Raw genomic sequence first — 19,067 nt, 5'->3', positions numbered from 1 at the left:
CAAAAACCTTAAACCTTTCAAAAAAAACCCTAAACCCTAAACCTAAATCCAAAACCCTAACATAAAAAAATTATAAACCCTAACCCTAGGAGAGAGAAAAAGAAAGCGCGCCTAGCTGGACGCCATTTCCCTTTCTCTCTCCTAAAAATGGTCTATTTCCCTAAATAAAAAAAATGGCCTAGAGGCCTAATTAAAAAATGACACTTTTGGTTAATTTAGCCAAATAAATTAGTTAAATTTTAGTTTTGATGTTTCTAATACGCTTGAATTTGAAAATTAATCTTTATAGGTTTTTTGTGACTAATATTAATTTTTATATTTTAACTTCTAACATAATTTGGTATTTGTATTTTTATAATGTTATTATTTAGTCTAAAGATTAGTATTTGATACACTAACAAGATACTTTTTTATTCCACAAATAGCCTTAAAATTGCCACATGTCTCTTTTTAAAATATTTTTTAATATTTTACTATACTCCTATAAGATACTTGTCAACTTTCGGCTCTACTAGTGGCAAAAATATTATGTTATATGCATGATAGCTTGAATTCAATCCCAAATAACCTCGTTCTCCATCTCCAATTATTAAAAAGAAAACTCTTTTTAAACCAATCTACAAAACAATATAAAAATCAATCTCTCTTTAACAATATTTAGGTAAATTACACCATTAGTCATCTAATTATCAATGTATTTACTTTAGGTCATTAAATTACAAAAATTTTAATTTTGTCACTAACATTTTCGATTGATTCTCTTTTGGTTACTCTCTATTAAATTGTTAATGAAAACGTGACATTTTTGAAATTGGTATCATGACACATTTAGTCCTCAATACTTACATATTCTATCAATTTGGTCCTAATTCCAAATAATTCAACAAATTTAACCCTTCGTATTTACAAATTCTATCAATTTGGTCCTCAAACACATGTTCATGATAAATTGGAATAAACACATCACAAATTTTAATTGGAAAATGTTTCTATCTCAAACTTCAATTGGAATTATAAACATTTCTTAATTAATTTTTTATATGTTTATAATTTCAATTTATGATGAAGATGAGTTGGAGGACCAAATTGATAAAATTTATAAATATGAAGGGTTGAATTTGTTAAATTCTTTAGAATTAGGACCAAATTAATAAAATATGTAAGTATTGAAGACTAAATATATTATTATATCAATTAAAAAGATCACACCATCATTTTGTTAACAAAGTAACAAAGAATGAGCAAAACAAAATTGATCAAAAACATTACTAACAAAATTGAAAGTTTTTGAAATTTATTAACCAAAATGGAAATACATTAATAATTGAATTACTAATTGTATAAATTACTTTAATGTTTATGAGTGTCGAAATAAGTGTAATCATCTTGCCTAAATAGTGGAAATCAAATTCCATAAAAATATATGCATGTTAAATAGAAAAAGACTTGACACTCGTTAATGTTAAAGTTAAAAGTTAAGCCAAAATTCATCTACATTAAAATAATACTCTTTATGGAATTTAGTTTATATATTTTTATTTTTAGGAATTTAGTATATTTATTTTTATATGTCAAAATTGATTCAATTGTTAATATTATCTTTTATTTTTATTAAATTAGTTGGTATAGCATTTTGAAATGAAAAAATACTCACTTAATAAAGAGATTAAATTCCTATAAATAAATGACGTCGTAATGAACTTGAATTTAGTTAAATAATTTTAACGATTGCTACAGTTGAACATAAATTTTAAAAATAAAAAATAGAGTAATTAAATTTCTATAAATAAAAAATATATATTAAATTTTAAATTTACTAAGAATATAATAAGGCATATTTTAACCAACATTAAATGTTAAAAAAAAAACATGCACACGCATTCGAGAAGTAATTACAAAACATTTAATTAAAATTATCAAACTTAAAATGAATTAATAATAATAATAATAATAATTGCAGTAGTCGTTGTCTTGGCTTGAACTTAGAGCATGACCCTTGTGATGAGGGCTGAACGACTTTTTTGAACGGTTTATAAAATGTATGTTAAAAGATTATGTTGAATTAAATTTTATTAAATTTAATTTAAAATTTAATTTAATTTTTTATATAAAAATAAATATTTTTATATTTAGAATAGTGAAAATAATTTAAAAATTTTATACAATTTCTTTTTAAAAAAGATGATATAAAAATTATAGATTATTTTTTATTTACTTGAAAAATTAAAAGTTTATAGAAATATTTATGAGAAATAGTTTGAAACCTTATCAAATAGCTGGGTAGTGGTGTATTAATTGGTTAAGGAGATTTTTGTTTCTTTTCCACAGAGACCATATAAAACTGGTTGCTGTACAAATCGCCACCACTCCATTCTCATCTTTATCTCCTTCACACATTCACTTGTTAATTTAGTAAATTCATAATTTTAGCATAAATTTTTAGTTTTTATTTCATTACCAAAATTATTTCTTCGCCTAATGAAACTTAATCTTTTACTTATTTCAACTCTCTCTCTCTCTCAAAAAAAGTACTAATTAAATAGAATAATTTATTTTGTACAGTAATAAAATTTATATCTCAAAGGAATTTTAGAATATTTTCAAATGTGTCATTATTTTTAGATTTTTTTAAATGTGTCATTTTACTCATTAATCTCTTCGAATCCACCCAATTTAAAATTGTTTTTAATTCATTCTTTTCCACTCCAAAATGACCAGTTGTTTGATTAAAATAAAATATTAATTGAGGTTGGATCTTGGATTTTATTGTTATACTCTTGTTAGCCCCTCCTTTTATGAAAGAAAAAAAAATCCAAAATGTTTAAATATATGTGAAAGTAGTTTAAATTGATTGATTTCTGTTATAGTTTAATAAAATTTATTTCCAATACTAGTTTAATAATTTGTCATCGTCTCTTACCGTCCACCATTCCTTTTAAATTGCTCCATATAATCACCCTCTTAGCCATCCTCAGTGTTTGCATCCCCTGTTTCAGCCATGGATTCCCTCACTTGCACGCCCTCTGACCTCGTCCCCCTCCTCTCCTCCTCCGCCAATGCAACAGCCCTCGCCTCCTTCCTTTGTGCCCGTTTCTCCACCATCTCCAGCCAACTCTCTGACGCCACTCACGCCATTGACAACACTTACCTCCTCTTCTCCGCTTACCTAGTCTTCGCCATGCAACTCGGCTTTGCCATGCTTTGTGCTGGCTCTGTCAGAGCTAAGAACACCATGAACATCATGTTGACTAACGTCCTTGACGCTGCAGCCGGTGCTCTTTCTTATTACCTCTTTGGTTTTGCCTTTGCCTTTGGTGCCCCTTCTAATGGTTTCATTGGACGTCACTTATTTGGTCTTAAAGCATACCCTTCACCCGACGGTGATTATAGTTTTTTTCTTTATCAATGGGCTTTTGCTATAGCTGCTGCTGGGATCACTAGTGGGTCCATAGCTGAAAGAACCCAATTCGTAGCTTACCTTATTTACTCTTCCTTTTTAACCGGCTTTGTTTACCCTGTTGTTTCACATTGGTTTTGGTCTCGAGATGGGTGGGCCAGCCCGATCCGACCCAATAACCTTTTATTTGATTCGGGTGCGATCGACTTTGCCGGTTCAGGTGTGGTTCACATGGTTGGTGGCATTGCAGGGTTATGGGGTGCATTAATCGAGGGTCCAAGGATTGGCCGATTCGATCGAGCTGGTCGATCTGTGGCGTTACGTGGGCACAGTGCCTCATTAGTAGTGCTCGGGACATTTCTATTGTGGTTCGGGTGGTATGGGTTCAACCCAGGTTCATTCTTGACCATCATGAAAGGGTATGGTGGTGGTGGAGGTTATTATGGACAATGGAGTGCCGTAGGGAGGACAGCTGTCACGACGACATTGGCCGGGTGCACAGCTGCTCTTACAACCTTGTTTAGCAAGAGACTATTAGTTGGCCATTGGAATGTAATTGATGTGTGCAATGGTTTATTAGGAGGCTTTGCTGCAATTACCTCAGGGTGTTCAGTAGTGGAACCATGGGCAGCAATCATATGTGGCTTTGTAGCGGCATGGGTTCTAATTGGATTCAACATGCTTGCAGCCAAGTTCAAGTACGATGACCCATTAGAAGCAGCCCAATTACATGGAGGATGCGGCGCGTGGGGATTACTCTTCACCGGGTTGTTCGCGACAAAGGCCTACGTCAACGAGGTGTATCCGGGGCTGTCGGGGAGGCCATATGGGATGTTCATGGGCGGTGGAGGGAAGCTGTTAGGGGCTCAAATCATTCAGATATTGGTCATAACAGGTTGGGTGACGGCGACAATGGGGCCACTGTTTTATGTGCTAAAAAAGATGAATTTGTTAAGGATTTCAAGAGAGGATGAAACAGCAGGGATGGACTTGACTAGGCATGGGGGATTTGCTTATGTGTACCATGATGAAGAGGATATTTCAATGAGACCAACTTTCATGATGACCAAAATTGAACCCAACAATGCAAGTCCTTCAACAGATGGGCAACGATCACACTCAAATGTATGACCAGAGTTTGCTTTCTCCTTGTAATTCTCAACATCTATGTGTTTAAAAAAGAGATTGTAAAATAATTATTTAACTTAGGGAAACTTGGATGGGAAAATGTTTAATTATAGTTGGTATTAGAATTACTTTTTATTTAAATTACATGTCACATTGTAAATATTTACTATTTAGTTCATGAAAGGTATTTATCTATAAACACAATTTACTACAACGCCTTCAACCATTAATAAGGATTAAAAGGTTTTTCAGTAAAAAATAAAATAATTCTTGAGAGTGAAAGTTTACTAGAAAAAATTATGAGCTCAATTAAGAAATAATTCAATAATGAAAAAAGCTCACGTGTAATAATATTAATTAATTACAAATAAAAGTAATATCATCCATATAGTAGACAAATGTTAAATTTTCTCAATTAATAATAATAGACAAAACTCATAAATAAATTAATATAGTTGAAATGTGATAGTTTTTTAATAATAAATTTATTGTAAATTTTGATTATATTTATTCTTTTTATATAATATCTAAAACTACTCATAACTTATTTTCGACCAATAAATATAAGAATAATATACTTTACCCCATTCCAATTAAAACTTTTAATCTCAATTTTTCATATGGGATAAAATTACCTAACAAACCGATATTAGGATTATTACTGAATCCTATTACCGATTCAAAGGTAAATATATCTTTTGTCTTACAAGTTGACCAAAGAAGAAAAAAGTGACTTTTAATTCGCAAATTATAAATCAATTTACCAATTAAGGTAATTTTATTTCATGCTATGTGAAGGTAATTCATAAGCTGAAATTAATGGTCAGAGAATTTCGATCCATAGGTTGAAACTTGAAATCAAAAGGCATGTTTAAACTGGAATTTACCTCTGGAGAAGAGATTGGTTCATGCTCTCTTTTCAGTTTTGTGTCAGAAAAATATCTGGTTACGGCAACCTTGGATAACAGAAGGAAGCAGAATTACCGCACAAAACAAAAGCAAAACATAATCACAAGACAGCCTAAGTGAAATGGTTCACTTTTTTACAAAAATAATATAAACAATTAATTACAAAAATAGGTAAAAAAATTATTTATTAAAAGGAATTGTTTTGAACAGTCTTTGTCAATGTCGCTTGATTTATTGACGGTACTACTTTACTTTTTTCCCCCAATCATCAAGAAATCGTGACTTTTCTAATGGGTGACGCTTAACAGCTTAGTAACACCACTTTTTTTTTTTTAATTATGTCTCAGGTTGTGTACTTTTAATGTTTCTATTTTTTTGTTCAACTTTACATGTTAAAATCTAGTTTATTTAAAATTTAACTGAAAGTTTGAATAGGATTAAAATCGTGGCTCCATAATTTCCCTTTCTTTTCTTTCTTTCTTTCTTTTTTTTTTCTCTTTTCATGTTGAATGCTTCTATTTTTTTTTCTATTTTTTCCCTTCTTCTCAACTGAAAACTCTAGCCACCGTACTCAATAGTCATTGATGCTGCCATTTATGGTTGCCTTTCATGTTGATTTCGACACCAAAAAAGAGATTTCCTCCTTAATGTTGACTTCTACGATTTAGATCTCCCAGTAGTTTGCTCCAAATCTTCTAAAACAATGAACAAAGCTTCAAACTACTCTTTCTTCGATCTCCTTTTCACACTATCGGATCGTCACCAGTCGAAGATATGTTGTTCCCCACGGTTAAACATGCCACCTCACCATACAGATCATTGAACGGAGTTACGAGCTTCCACCCCCAACACCCTATAATTTTTTCGGTTTTCTTTTTCTTTTCATTTCAGGCCACTTTTTTTTTAAATATAGCAGTGCCATCTAATAGACCGATGACACCCATTTAAAATATATATTTCTTTAACCAGTGCCGCCTGACACATGAACGGCACCATTAAAAATTAATTTTTCTTTTTTTCCTCTATATACTCGTATTTTCTCAAGTATTTTTAAAAAAATACATATTGGTGTTGCCTAACACAGTGACAATATCAATTTCTTTTAAAAAAAATCATAATTGCCTGATGATTGGAGGGAAAAGTGGGGTGGTGCGTCGGAGGACTATTGAAAACAAACCATTTTTGTAATGAGTAAAGATAAAAGGTAAAACCTAAATTCCATATAGAGGTTTAAATTGTTATTTGTATTATTTATTCAAAAATTAATACTTGCTGGTTAGAAGAAAGAACAAATTAGTCATCCTATTAAAAATTTCATTCATATGTACTGTTAAGTACTGATGTAGTTGATAGAGAAACCACCTCTAGTATTAGGTACACGTGTCACACCATATGTTGTTGTTTGGTTGCTTTTTGATTTATTTCCTCGTCAACCATATCATCACTTAATAGTGAAAATAGATAAAAAATTTTAACAGAAAGATCAATTTATTTTTTATTTAACATATAAAGATTAATTTACCAATTTTTAAGAGACAAAATGCAATTTGGCTCTTAGTATAAAAGGTCTCCATGGTATTTTTACACGACTTAATTCATTCAATTAATATAATTTTTTTTATAATTGAGGATAAGAATGGAATCACTAATGATTGAACCCAAACTCTTCTACTAGAATACAAATATTTTAAAATATAATTTCCATTAATTTTAAATTTTACCGTTTACAATATTTCTTTTAGTTTTTGAAGACGGAATTAATTCCATTTCCATATATCCATAGACAACATGGAGAATCAATGCCAAAAATATAAAGTTCTGAATAGCCAAGACCAAGTTTGCGGAATGGCATATGCATATTTACGTTTAAGTTTTGTTCATAAATTGGGGTATTAATTTTGTTTTTGGAATAAATTAAGCCAAAAGAGTGTGTCAATAACTGCTAGCTTGTTCCTCTCTTTTATCTTCAATTCCTTAAAAACTTTTGGAGAAGGGAATAAATGTCTTTGAACTATATATATATATATATATATATACATATAAATTAATTTACAAATTAATAAATAAAATTATGGTTATAATGAACACAATTCCAAATCTTTTTGCCACTTTCCTCTGCTCCAACATCCACTTTCTCCATCCATCCATGGTCCACGTTTGCATGCAAATTAAAAACATTTATATTCATCAATGTGGCGTTACATTGTTCCATACTGCTCCACCTTTTTCATTAAAATTTTAAAATTATATAATTATATAATTATTTACTTATTCATCTATACTTAAAAATTGGTTGGAGTTGATTTTACTTATAAATCAAGTCTCAACTTAGATATAAAGTTATAAAAAATCCCAAATACTATAATGTAGGTTAGTCTAAAATAGCATCATTTCTATTTTGATCACTTTAATTTTTTTTGTGTTAATTTAGTCATTCTAATTAAGATAACTGCTCAAATCGACCACTGTCGTTAAAAATTCTGTTAATCCACTAACGGATTGCTGATTTGACATTTTTGACTTTTGACTAAGCTAGGAACTTCTTTATAATTAGTCCAAAATATTTTTTTTTGTTTATTTGCAACATAAGAACCCCCAATCCTTGTCACAACTCAACACCCACAATAAGAACCTCTAATCCTCATCATCGCCCCCATCTCTATCGCTCCTCACTCTGTCGCTCTCTAACCATAAGATCCTTGCAGCAAAGTATTTCACAACTCCCTAATAGAAACTGAAATACTTTCTCTTACTTAGCAACAAATTTTTCCTTTTTTTAAGGGAGTTCAATTTTTATACCTAGAATATGAATTGGATATGGTATTTTTTCGTTAAGTTTCATTTCATTTCATTCTTGATAGTATAATGGCTTAATATTTTAAGATTCAATCAAACTAGAAACTTGAAAAATGAAACTATGCTTTCGATTAGTCTTGAAATTTTGATGATTAGTTTCCAATTTTATAAGCAAATTTTAGAAATTATAAGCGAAATATAAAACACAACTCTGAAACAAAAGGTGCATTGGTATTGATTCAAATAAATTCTCTAAATTATTGCTCAAATTTGAAATTAGTCCCTGAAATTTAAAATATTCTAATTAAGTACTTTGCTACGAGGATCTTATGGTGTGGAGGTAGCAGGGTAAGGAGTGATAAAGATGGGGGGGGGACGGTAGGTATTTAGAAAATATCTCCTTATCTGAAACATCTTATATTGAGCTGAGGTGAGTTATATTAATTTGTATTCTTATAAGATAATGGTAGACTTGATCATGGGTTAGTTTACTCGGTCTAACTTTAAGGCCCGTTTGAAAGGTGAGAGTGTTTGGATAAAAATTTAGATTCGAAAAATGGGCTTGAACAAAAAACGAGACCCTTTTTCAAAATGGGTAGAGCCTCAGGTACAAATTTTTTTATTCGAGCCCGGCCCGACCTAATACGAATTTGTAATACTGATTTTTAATATTATTTTAATTTTATACTAATTTACTAATACTAATTTTTTAATATGTTGATTGGTTGATATATAAATATTTTGGTTGGTTGATTACATTTTGCATGTTGTTGTTGGTGCTGTTTTTGGTGTTGCTTTATTGTTGTTTCACAGCTGTTTATTATGTTATTTCGTTGTCGTTTTAATATTATTTGGCTTCCATTTTTAATATTATTTGGATATTGTAGAACATTTGTTTTATTATTAATTTTGTTACCATTTTAGTTGTAATTATCTTAATATAAACTTTTTTATTCTATTTTCAATTTGTTTGTTTTTTTAATATTTGATATATTATATTTTAAAAATTATTTATATAATAAAATAATCTAAAAAAATTAATATGAGCCGAGTCGAGTCGGGCTTAACTATTATAATTTGGGCCGGGCTTGGGCAAATTTTCATGCCCATTTTTCGGGTCGGCCCGAGCCCAAAACATGAGCTTAAAATTTTATTTAAGCCCAACTCAAATTTGACCCAACCTGACCCATGAACACCTAGTGCTGTATAAAATTTATAAGAATATTTTAAAAGATAATGCTAGTGCCTGCATTTAAAGTTACCATATATGCCCTATATCCATGCCGCCACCCATATCTATTATGATTCCCCTACGAGATTAGTATTACTTAACAAAGAATTTATTCCTAACCTAATAAAATTGGTGGTGCCCAATTTTGTTTCATATTTTTCTCTCTTCTTTGCAACATTTAATGGTAATGGCTGGAAATTTGGAAGTACTGGGAGCACTTCAATTCTTAATCTAAACTTGACAAAAGAAAATCATCACTTGAAGCTAATATACATGTTAGAGTTGTGTGACCCAAATTCTAAGAGATTGCTTACAAGTCAAGTTAAACAAAATATATCTTATTTCTAGGAGATTTAGTATTTATGAGTATAATATATTTAGCATTTATTAACATAATATATTTGACTTTGATTATAATAGATGTAGTCGAAACGTCTCTTGTAATCATTCGAATTTGACATAGTGAATATTCTTCTCCTCTACCCATGGTTTTTTTCCTGAAAAGGTTTTCACGTAAAAATCTCTGTGTTCTTTATTTTTATTTCTCTTTTCTTTGCGATAAATTGTCATTACTAACATTCTATTTTTACAAATTGGTATCAGAGCTTCTAGGTTGTTCATCTCGATCACGGTAATGGCGTCTTTGAAGTCTGAAATTCTGCTGTTAGATCGCAACACCAGATTTGCGTTGTGGCAGATTAAGATGCAAGCAGTTCTTATGTAGATGGATCTGGAGGATGCCCTGCTAGGGATAGATAAGATGCCTTCGACATTAACAGATGAAGAGAAGAAGCTTAAGGATCGAAGGCGTTAACACAATTACATCTGCATTTGTCTAACGAAATTTTATAGGATGTGATGAAGGAGAAGACCGTAACTGCATTATGGAAGACGCTGGAACAAATATGTATGTTGAAAACTCTAACCATCAAGTTACATATGAAGCAACGTCTTTATGGTTATCGTTTTGAGAAAGGTGCGTCTGTGCACGAAAACTTAATAGTGTTTAAAGAAATTCTCTCAAACTTGGAGGCCATGGAGGTTTAGTATGATAAGGAAGATCTAGGGTTGATTCTACTTTGTTCGTTGCCCCCGTCTTATTCAACCTCTAGAGACACGATTTTATATAGCCGCAAGTCTCCCACAATTGATGAGGTTTATGATTCTTTGACCTCGCATGATAAGATGAAGCATCTTGTGGTTAAACCTAACTCTAAGGGAGAGAGTCTTATTATTCGTAGGAGACAAGAACGGAATGCTGATGATGATCGTAGGACACAGGAATGAAATCCTCGATGTAAATCTAAGGGTAAATCGAAGTCTTCAAATAGAGGTAAAACTTGTAACTTCTGCAAGAAGAAAGGGCACATTAAATCTGACTATTATAAGCTACAGAACAAGATCAAAAGGGAGGCTGTGAATCAAAAGGGAAAAAAACTAAAAAATTTCGGTGAAGCTGATGTTGTAGAAGACTACAACGATGGTGAACTTCTAGTTGCTTCTGTCAACAATTCTAAAGTGAGCGAGGAGTGGATCCTTGATTCGGGTTGTACCTTCCACATGAGTCCTAATTGGATTGGTTTACAACTTATGAAACAGTGTCTGAAGGTATTTTGATGGGAAATAATGCTTCGTGTAAAATTGCAGGTGTTGGAACGATTAAAGTTAAAATGTTTGACGGAGTTGTCAGAAGACTTAGTGACGTGCGACATGTTCCAGAACTGAAGAGAAATTTAATTTCATTGAGTACTCTTGATTCAAAAGGGTACAGATAAACAGTTGAAAGTGGGGTTTTGAAGATTTCCAAAGGTTCCCTCGTTGTGATGAAAGGGCGGAGAAAGACGCCAAGTTATATGTTTTTGGGGTTCTCTTTATTCTTGGTGATGCATTGTCACTTCCTCTTCCTTGTCAAATGATGATATTACTAAACTTTGCCATATGCACCTGGGGCATATGAGTGAGAATTGTATGGCAGAATTGAGCAAAAGATGACTTCTTGATGGGCAAGAAATTTGCAAACTAAAGTTATGTGAGCACTGCATTTTTGGGAAGCAAAAGAGAGTTTGATTCACTAGAGGAATCCATAACATGGAGGGAACGTTGGACTATATTCATTCTGATCTGTGGGGGCCATCCAAAGTGCCTTCGAGAGGTGGAGCTAATTATATGCTAACTTTTATGATGATTTTTCCAGAAAAGTTTGGGCATTCTTCCTGAAGTAGAAAAGCAATGTGTTTTCTGTATTTAAGTCTTGGAAAACCATGATTGAAAAAAACATGAAAACAAATGAAATACCTCCGCACAGATAATGGCTTAGAGTTCTGTTTTGATGAGTTTAATAAACTGTGCAAGTTAGAAGGGATCGTGAGACACTTGATAGTTTGTCATACTCCACAGTAAAACGACGTTACAGAATGAATGAAGAGAATGATCATGGATAAGGTTCGATGTATGTTGTCAAATGCCAACTTACCAAAGTCGTTTTGGGCCGAAGCAGCCTCTACTGCATATTTTTTAATCAACTGATCTCCATCCATTACCATTGAGAAAAAGACTCCACAAGACGTATGGTTTGGTAATCCTGCTGACTGTTCTAATTTAAAGATCTTTGGGTGTCCTGCGTATGCTCATGTTGATAATGGAAAATTGGAACCGAAATCTATTAAATGTGTTTTTCTTGGTTATAAAGCTGGTGTAAAAGGGTATAAGTTATGGTTTCCTGAAAATAGAAAAGTTATGATTAGTAGATATGTTATTTTTTATGGAACTGCTATGCTACCTAACTTATCTCTTAAAGACTCTTCCAATAAAAAAAATCAAAAGCAGGTGGAGTATCAGATTAATCCAGAATCTACAATAGAGTCGACTCCTCAGGCCAATACAAAAATTTAGAATAGAGTTGCTTCTTTACCACAATACTCTATCGCTAAAAATAGAACTAGAAGAGAAATTAAACTTCCAAAGAAGTATACCGAGGCTGATCTAGTTGCTTATGCTTTAAATGTGGCTAAAGATATAGATGCAAACCAAGAGTCATCTAATTATTCTGAGGCGGTTAGCTGTGGAGACTCAGAAAAGTGGATGTTTGATATACAAGAAGAGATGAAATCGCTCTACAAAAATAGGGCATGGGATCTTATAAAACTTCCTAAAGATAAAAAGATTGTTCGTTGTAAATGGGTGTTTAAAAAGAAAGAAGGGACTCCAGGAATTGAAAAACCCAGATATAAAGTAAAGCTTGTTGCAAAGGGTTACAGTCAAATTCCAGGAGTGGACTTCACAGATGTGTTCTCCCCAATTGTGAAGCATAGTTTGTTTCGTGCTTTGTTTGATATTGTGGCCATGCATGATTTGGAGCTTGAGCAGTTAGATGTAAAAACTGTATTTTTGCATGGAGAACTTGAGGAGGATATTTACATGCAACAACCAGAGGGTTTTACAGTCTCAAAAAAAGAGGACTATGTTTGCTTGCTGAAAAAGTCCCTTTACGGTTTGAAACAGTCACCAAGACAGTGGTACAAGAGGTTTGATTCCTTTATGACTTCTCATGATTTCAAAAGAAGTAGTTTTGACAGTTGTGTTTACTTTAAGAGAAACAGTGATGGTTCTTTTGTGTATCTACTCCTTTATATTGATGACATGTTGATAGCAGCAAAAGATAAATGAAAGATAAGAAAGGTCAAAGCCCAACTAAGTGAAGAATTTGAGATGAAAGATTTGAGACCAGAAAAGAAGATACTTGGTATAGAGATTCTTAGAAATAGAAAAGCAAGTAAATTGTACCTAAGTCAGAAGGGGCACATTGAGGAAAGTTCTTTGCAGGTTCAATATATAGAGTGCTAAGCCTGTTAGTACTCCTTTAGTAGCCCATTTCAGACTTTCATCGACTTTGTCTCCACAATCAGATGATGAGATTGAGTACATGTCACATGTTCCATACTCTAGTGCAGTGGGATCTCTCATGTAAGCTATGGTTTGTTCACGTCCAGATTTATCATATGCAGTCAATGCAGTTAGCAGATACATTACAAATCCCAGTAAAAAACATTGGAAAATAGTTCAGTAGATTTTAAGATACTTACGGGGTATTACTGATGTTTTCTTACAGTTTGGAAGAACTAGTGATGGAGTCATTGGGTATGTTGATGCTGATTTTGCTGGAGACCTTGATAGAAGAAGATCTCTCACAGTTTATGTCTTTATAATTGGAGGTTGTGCAATCAGTTGGAAAGCCACTTTGCAAACTACAGTCGCTTTGTCTATCACCGAAGCTGAGTACATGGTGATTACTGAGGCTTGTAAAGAAGCTATTTGGTTGAAGGGACTCTTTAGTGAACTAAATGAAGACCTTCAAATCAGTATAGTACTTTGTGACAGTTAGAGTGCCATCTTCTTTACAAAAGATCAAATATTTCATGAGAAAACAAAACAGATTGATGTTCGGTATCATTTTGTTCGTGATATTATTTCTCGTGGTGATATTGTTGTGAGCAAAATTAGTACTCATGAAAATCCTGTAAATATGATGACTAAGTCACTCCCTATAACCAAGTTTGAGCATTGTTTAGACTTGGTTGGTGTTCATTGTTGAAGTTAAACCCTTGAAGGGTTTTATGGAAGAGGTGAAAAACTTGTTTGTTGAGAATTCGTGTCTAGGTGGAGATTGTTAAAGTTATGTGACCCAAATTCTAAGAGATTGCTTGCAAGTCAAGTTAAACAAAATATCTTCTTTCTAGAAGATTTAGTATTTATGAGTATAATATATTTAGTATTTATTAACATAATATATTTGACTTTGATTAGAATTAGGTTTTTTCAACCTATAAATAGATGTAGTCGAAACTTTTCTTGTAATCATTCGAATTTAACATAGTGAATTTTCTTCTCCTCTGCCCCTAGTTTTTTTCCGAAAAGGTTTTCACGTAAAAATCTATATGTTATTTATTTTTATTTCTCTTTTCTTTGAGATATATTGTCATTACCGACGTTCTATTTTTACAATACAAAATAAGATTATTAACACTTTTATCTAAATGGTGAACCAATTTATAAGTTGTGTGTGAAAATTTTTCGGTTTCAAGTTTGATATAAATATCACTCAAACTTCCAATAACCCTATTGAAAAAGTCACGAAATTATGGACCACAAAAAGGCCTCTAGTTTGTCACTATTAGCTGTACCAAGACTTTCAATCATCAACGTGATAGAATTTGTAAGGTTTTAAATAGTTTCACTATCAATATCTTTCTATTTAAGTTTTTCACCTCCACTAGAAAAAAAAATCCATTGATTGAAGCCTAGGAGATCCCTATGTTACTATAATCTATTACCGGTATTTGTACTTAACATTCATATGTTATGCATATTTGAACATAGATACAAGGATATGATTCATTTAATGGCTTTTCAAATATATGAAAATTTTGAAATTGGCTTTTCAAATATATGAAAATTTTGAATATATTTTATTAAACTTATATTTATATCTTACACTCACATATTATTTGTGATTGTGTATTTATTGCTTTTCTTTTGTTAACTAAGGTGTCTCAAATTGCTGGAATGCAATTTGCAACCAAACTTTCTTTTTCATTGTTCTATCTTTTAGTGTGATTATTAAACTCATCTCTATCACCATAAAAGAAGTTGATGATTACTTGACTTTATTTAGAACTGTAAACAAGAAAATAAAAATAAAAAAGGAAATGAGTGATCGAAAATTGCATTAAATTTTATGAACCAGTAATTATTTTGTCAGGTTTAGCTTTTTTCAATTCAATTGTTTTTTTCCCTTTTATGGTTGAAAATTTTCATATTTTTGTGGATTTTCAGCTTGGCCAAGTGTGAGAACAGTAATGGTGAAAGATGGTGTCTCAGCATGTGAGTGAATTATCTAATTTGCTGTTATCTGGGATTTCAAGTTTAACATATCGAAAATGTGAATCAATGTCCGATTATTTGGATTTCAAGTTTAACATATCAATTTCAAGTTTAACCCAGCCTCCTCTTTGAAAAATTTCACAGCCGTGACCTTAATGTTCCCACAATCCAGATTAATGGTTTCATTCATCACCATTCCTTCATTCCTTATGATCAATGATTTTCCGTTGCTAAAGTCTTTCTTGTACAAGGTGAATGCATCCAGAAAAAAAGTTGTTGGGACTTCAACTGCCTTTGGTTTATTTGTTACCAAATATGTTCGAACATCACTTTGGACAACAAGTTGGAACAATTAAAATACAGTGAATTTTGTTGGCATGTGTAATTTGTTTAATCTTGGTTTGTTTCCTATAAGCAAATTATCTCTCGTTTGTGTTGAAATTGATTTTATTTTTGCGAGAGGATTTATTTTCACATGGGAGAAGGAGGAGTGGTTAATTTGCAGCAAACTTTATCCTTATATTAAAGTCTTTAACTTAGTCTTACTTGGTACTAAAGTTTATTTAAATTTTCCTAAGGCTAACATCCGAATTCTAAAGTGTGAGAGCTTGTTTCATAATTTCCAAGCCTATTTGCTATGTATGGTGGCACTCATGTATTCATCCATTCTTTGGAGAATAAACATTATTTGTACGTGAGGTGTTTAGGGTTAGTGATTATAATAATTGGAGTTCTTTGTTGGGTTGCAATTATCCCAAGTTGTAAGGGTAGATTAGGTTGTAGCAAACAAGGTTTCGGATCAATTATTAAATAAAATCATTTACCGAGCAAGGCTTTACAAGGTAGGATTGTTATTCAAACAATATTAACAAACCGCATGTGCTATTTTTATTTCTTTACCTTGCTTTTTTATAATTTATTTGTTAACTTGCTTAGTTCAATATGTGTTGGAACACCAATTGGGATAACCAATTGGAACATTTAGCAAATCGAGAGCATTTTCAATTGGTATCAGAGTAAACTTCATACATACATGAAGGAGACCTTATGTTCGGTTTGCAACCATGAAGTCTATGAAAGAAGGCAATTTCATTTCTCAAGCACTGTTACTTGTTGGCTCCTCAATTTATGCATATTGAAAAGCCTGTATGAAGACTTTTATTATGCCTATTGATAAAGTTGTAGAAGATGCTATTCGGGTATAATACAAGGACTTCTATTAAACTTTTATTTTGTTAAACCCAAAAAGGTGATGTGAATCCCATGACTCTAGAGGTCAAGGGTAGGAATGTAACAGCTCACCTAGCGGAGTCTCTGTATTCGATTATTGTTTGGCAAATAGATGGTAAATGAAGGATAGATTTGAGTAAGTAAAGTATTTTCCCTAGCTAAGTAGAGTATTCTGAGCGATTCACCATTTGGCGAACTTCTAGTTTTGGCGAGCTCTAGGGTTTGATGGGCTCTTCTGTTAAGTATCTGCCCACCAAAGATGCTTTGGGCGAACTCGTTAAGTTCGTAGTTGTTTAGATTTGTTGGTTATGTTAGTGCATGATGATTTGGTTAGTAATCTTCCTCAGTAATGTATGAATGGTGTATGTGTGGGTAATGGTTGTCCAATGTAATCAGTTCGAGTTTTGTCTGTCTGTGTTATGAAGTAAACACCATCCTTCTTGCCAAACCAGTACCATTTGTTTTTGATATGTGAGATCTGATCTATGGTGATGGAGAAGGGGAAATATGTTTGTAAAGCCTCTGATAGTGCAACTATATTGGAAACCAGACTGGCAAATCATTATAAAACATGCTATTCTAAATGAAAGTGATATGAGGAGTTAAAAGGGAGTATGTATATGAATGAGACTATATGATCCACTTTTGGATCTGAATTTTGGATACGTGGTTGGCATAAGGATGGGTTGTCTAAGTTGTGTTAAGTTGGCATACAATATCTGCCTATGTGTTATGTAAGTTGGCATATTAAGTCTGTTTGTGTTCTATAAACACCAGTGGGCGTATTATGATTATCCTGTGTAAACCTATATGAAAGATTTGGTATTATCCCAAGTAATGATGTGTATGAATTCTGTTTATGTTTTGTAACTTACTAAGCTCGTATGAACAGTCTCTATCATCTTTTCCTTCTCAGGCTTGCTGACTGAACGAAGGTTTTTTGTTGAAGGGACTATGCTAAAGAACTGTTGCTATTGTGAGTTGTTTGTTTTGTCCCGTATCATGCATGACTTCTTGGGGTGGTGTGTAAATGTACTTTTAAAAATGATTTGTATAACGAACTACTATTTTGACGAAACATTGTTTTTATGAGAACCTTATCAAATTTCAATGCTTGGATTTGAACTATTATATCTCATTCAATGAAGTTTATTTATTCGCCAAATGGTTTGAACATTATATTGAACTACCAATGATGTACATTTAAACTTTTGCAAAATAATAGCTATCATATGTTTTGTACTTACAACTTTGTAAAAATTTTATAAAGTTTCCACTGTATGATTTGCTTATAAATTGTCTGATTTAGGTTGTGACACATCATACTTGGAGCAAATTATTACGACGGGTTTGGCGTGTTACAAGAAAGCAAAAAGATGTAAAAGGAAACCCAAATTTGGTGTAAGATTATGTGGCTCTAACATTCTAATCATTTATTTGTTATTAGTGTTTTGTTTTTTGAGGACCAAAATAGAATGGGGGAAGAAAGAGCTACAGTGTTACAATTCAAGTTTTTGCTTGTTAGAGAGGGACCTAGTGAGAATAGTTCAAGTGTCACCACTACACTTGTTCTTAGCACCTTTTTGGCAGTTCACATTTCCTTTAATTTTAGATGTATTGTAAGTCGATTGGCCATACTCATTTTAATATGTCAAATAATGCCTTACTTTTATTCCATGTAGTTGACTTTCTATTATTCTATATCTAATTTCAGTTAGCATGTATTTCTTATTTTTGGTTTTTTTTTTATGTTTTTTGGAGGGGGTTGAAGTTTTATTATTTGCTAGTATTATGGATGTGGAACTTACTGGTTGACGCTTTTATTCCTTTTTTATTTTCATGGATTTTTTTTCAAAGATGGGATGTTCATCACCCACTCAATTTGTAATAATGGAGGAACTAGGTCTTTCTCTTGCAGAGTTAACACACAATGCTAAGCAAACTAGTCTTGGATGTATGTTTCTCTTACTTATGTTGGTATAATGATAAGCTAATTTGAGATTTCAAACAACTCTCTATGCTGGTGCAATATTTTTGGTTCATTGTTAAATCTTGGATAAATTCTAAGGGCATTAATCAGTTAGAGGACTATAAATATCCTCGGTCGTAAAGGCATAACCTTTTATATGATTACTGAATGAACCAAACTATTTTCACTTACACAACATTTTTATACCACCATGAATCATCACTCATCTAAACCATATCAACCGCCTCTTGCTCGGAGCTAACTATTACAAATCTAGACTTACAGCCAGTCCTACTTCTTTGGTTTGGTATAAAAATGGTGACGATTTTCCCAAATCTTCCAAAATTAGAGAACAACTCAATTTTCTTATCATCTGAGATGAGAGGTTATTGATAAAGATTTTGACTACATTCTATGACACCATATATCTTGATGTTATTATATAAATTTTCTCATTTCCTTTTATTGAGATCTATCTTGACATGCTCATAAATTGATGAATTATACCAGTACCATCATTTGATGAT

General features: G+C 32.1%; 1 protein-coding gene across 1 annotated transcript; it reads left to right on the top strand.

The window, feature by feature from the left end:
* Positions 1–2,770: 2,770 nt before the first annotated feature.
* Positions 2,771–4,666, top strand: LOC105804590 (ammonium transporter 1 member 2). Its single transcript, XM_012637261.2, has one exon. It carries the CDS (start codon positions 2,999–3,001, stop codon positions 4,526–4,528), a length of 1,530 nt encoding a protein of 509 aa, XP_012492715.1. The 5' UTR covers positions 2,771–2,998; the 3' UTR covers positions 4,529–4,666.
* The last annotated feature ends 14,401 nt before the right edge of the window (positions 4,667–19,067 follow it).

This window comes from Gossypium raimondii, chromosome 11 (genome assembly GCF_025698545.1).
Source record: "Gossypium raimondii isolate GPD5lz chromosome 11, ASM2569854v1, whole genome shotgun sequence".
Classification (NCBI taxonomy): Eukaryota; Viridiplantae; Streptophyta; class Magnoliopsida; order Malvales; family Malvaceae; genus Gossypium; species Gossypium raimondii.
The sequence above is the reverse complement of the archived record's forward strand: the minus strand, read 5'-3'. Positions and strand labels throughout refer to the sequence as shown.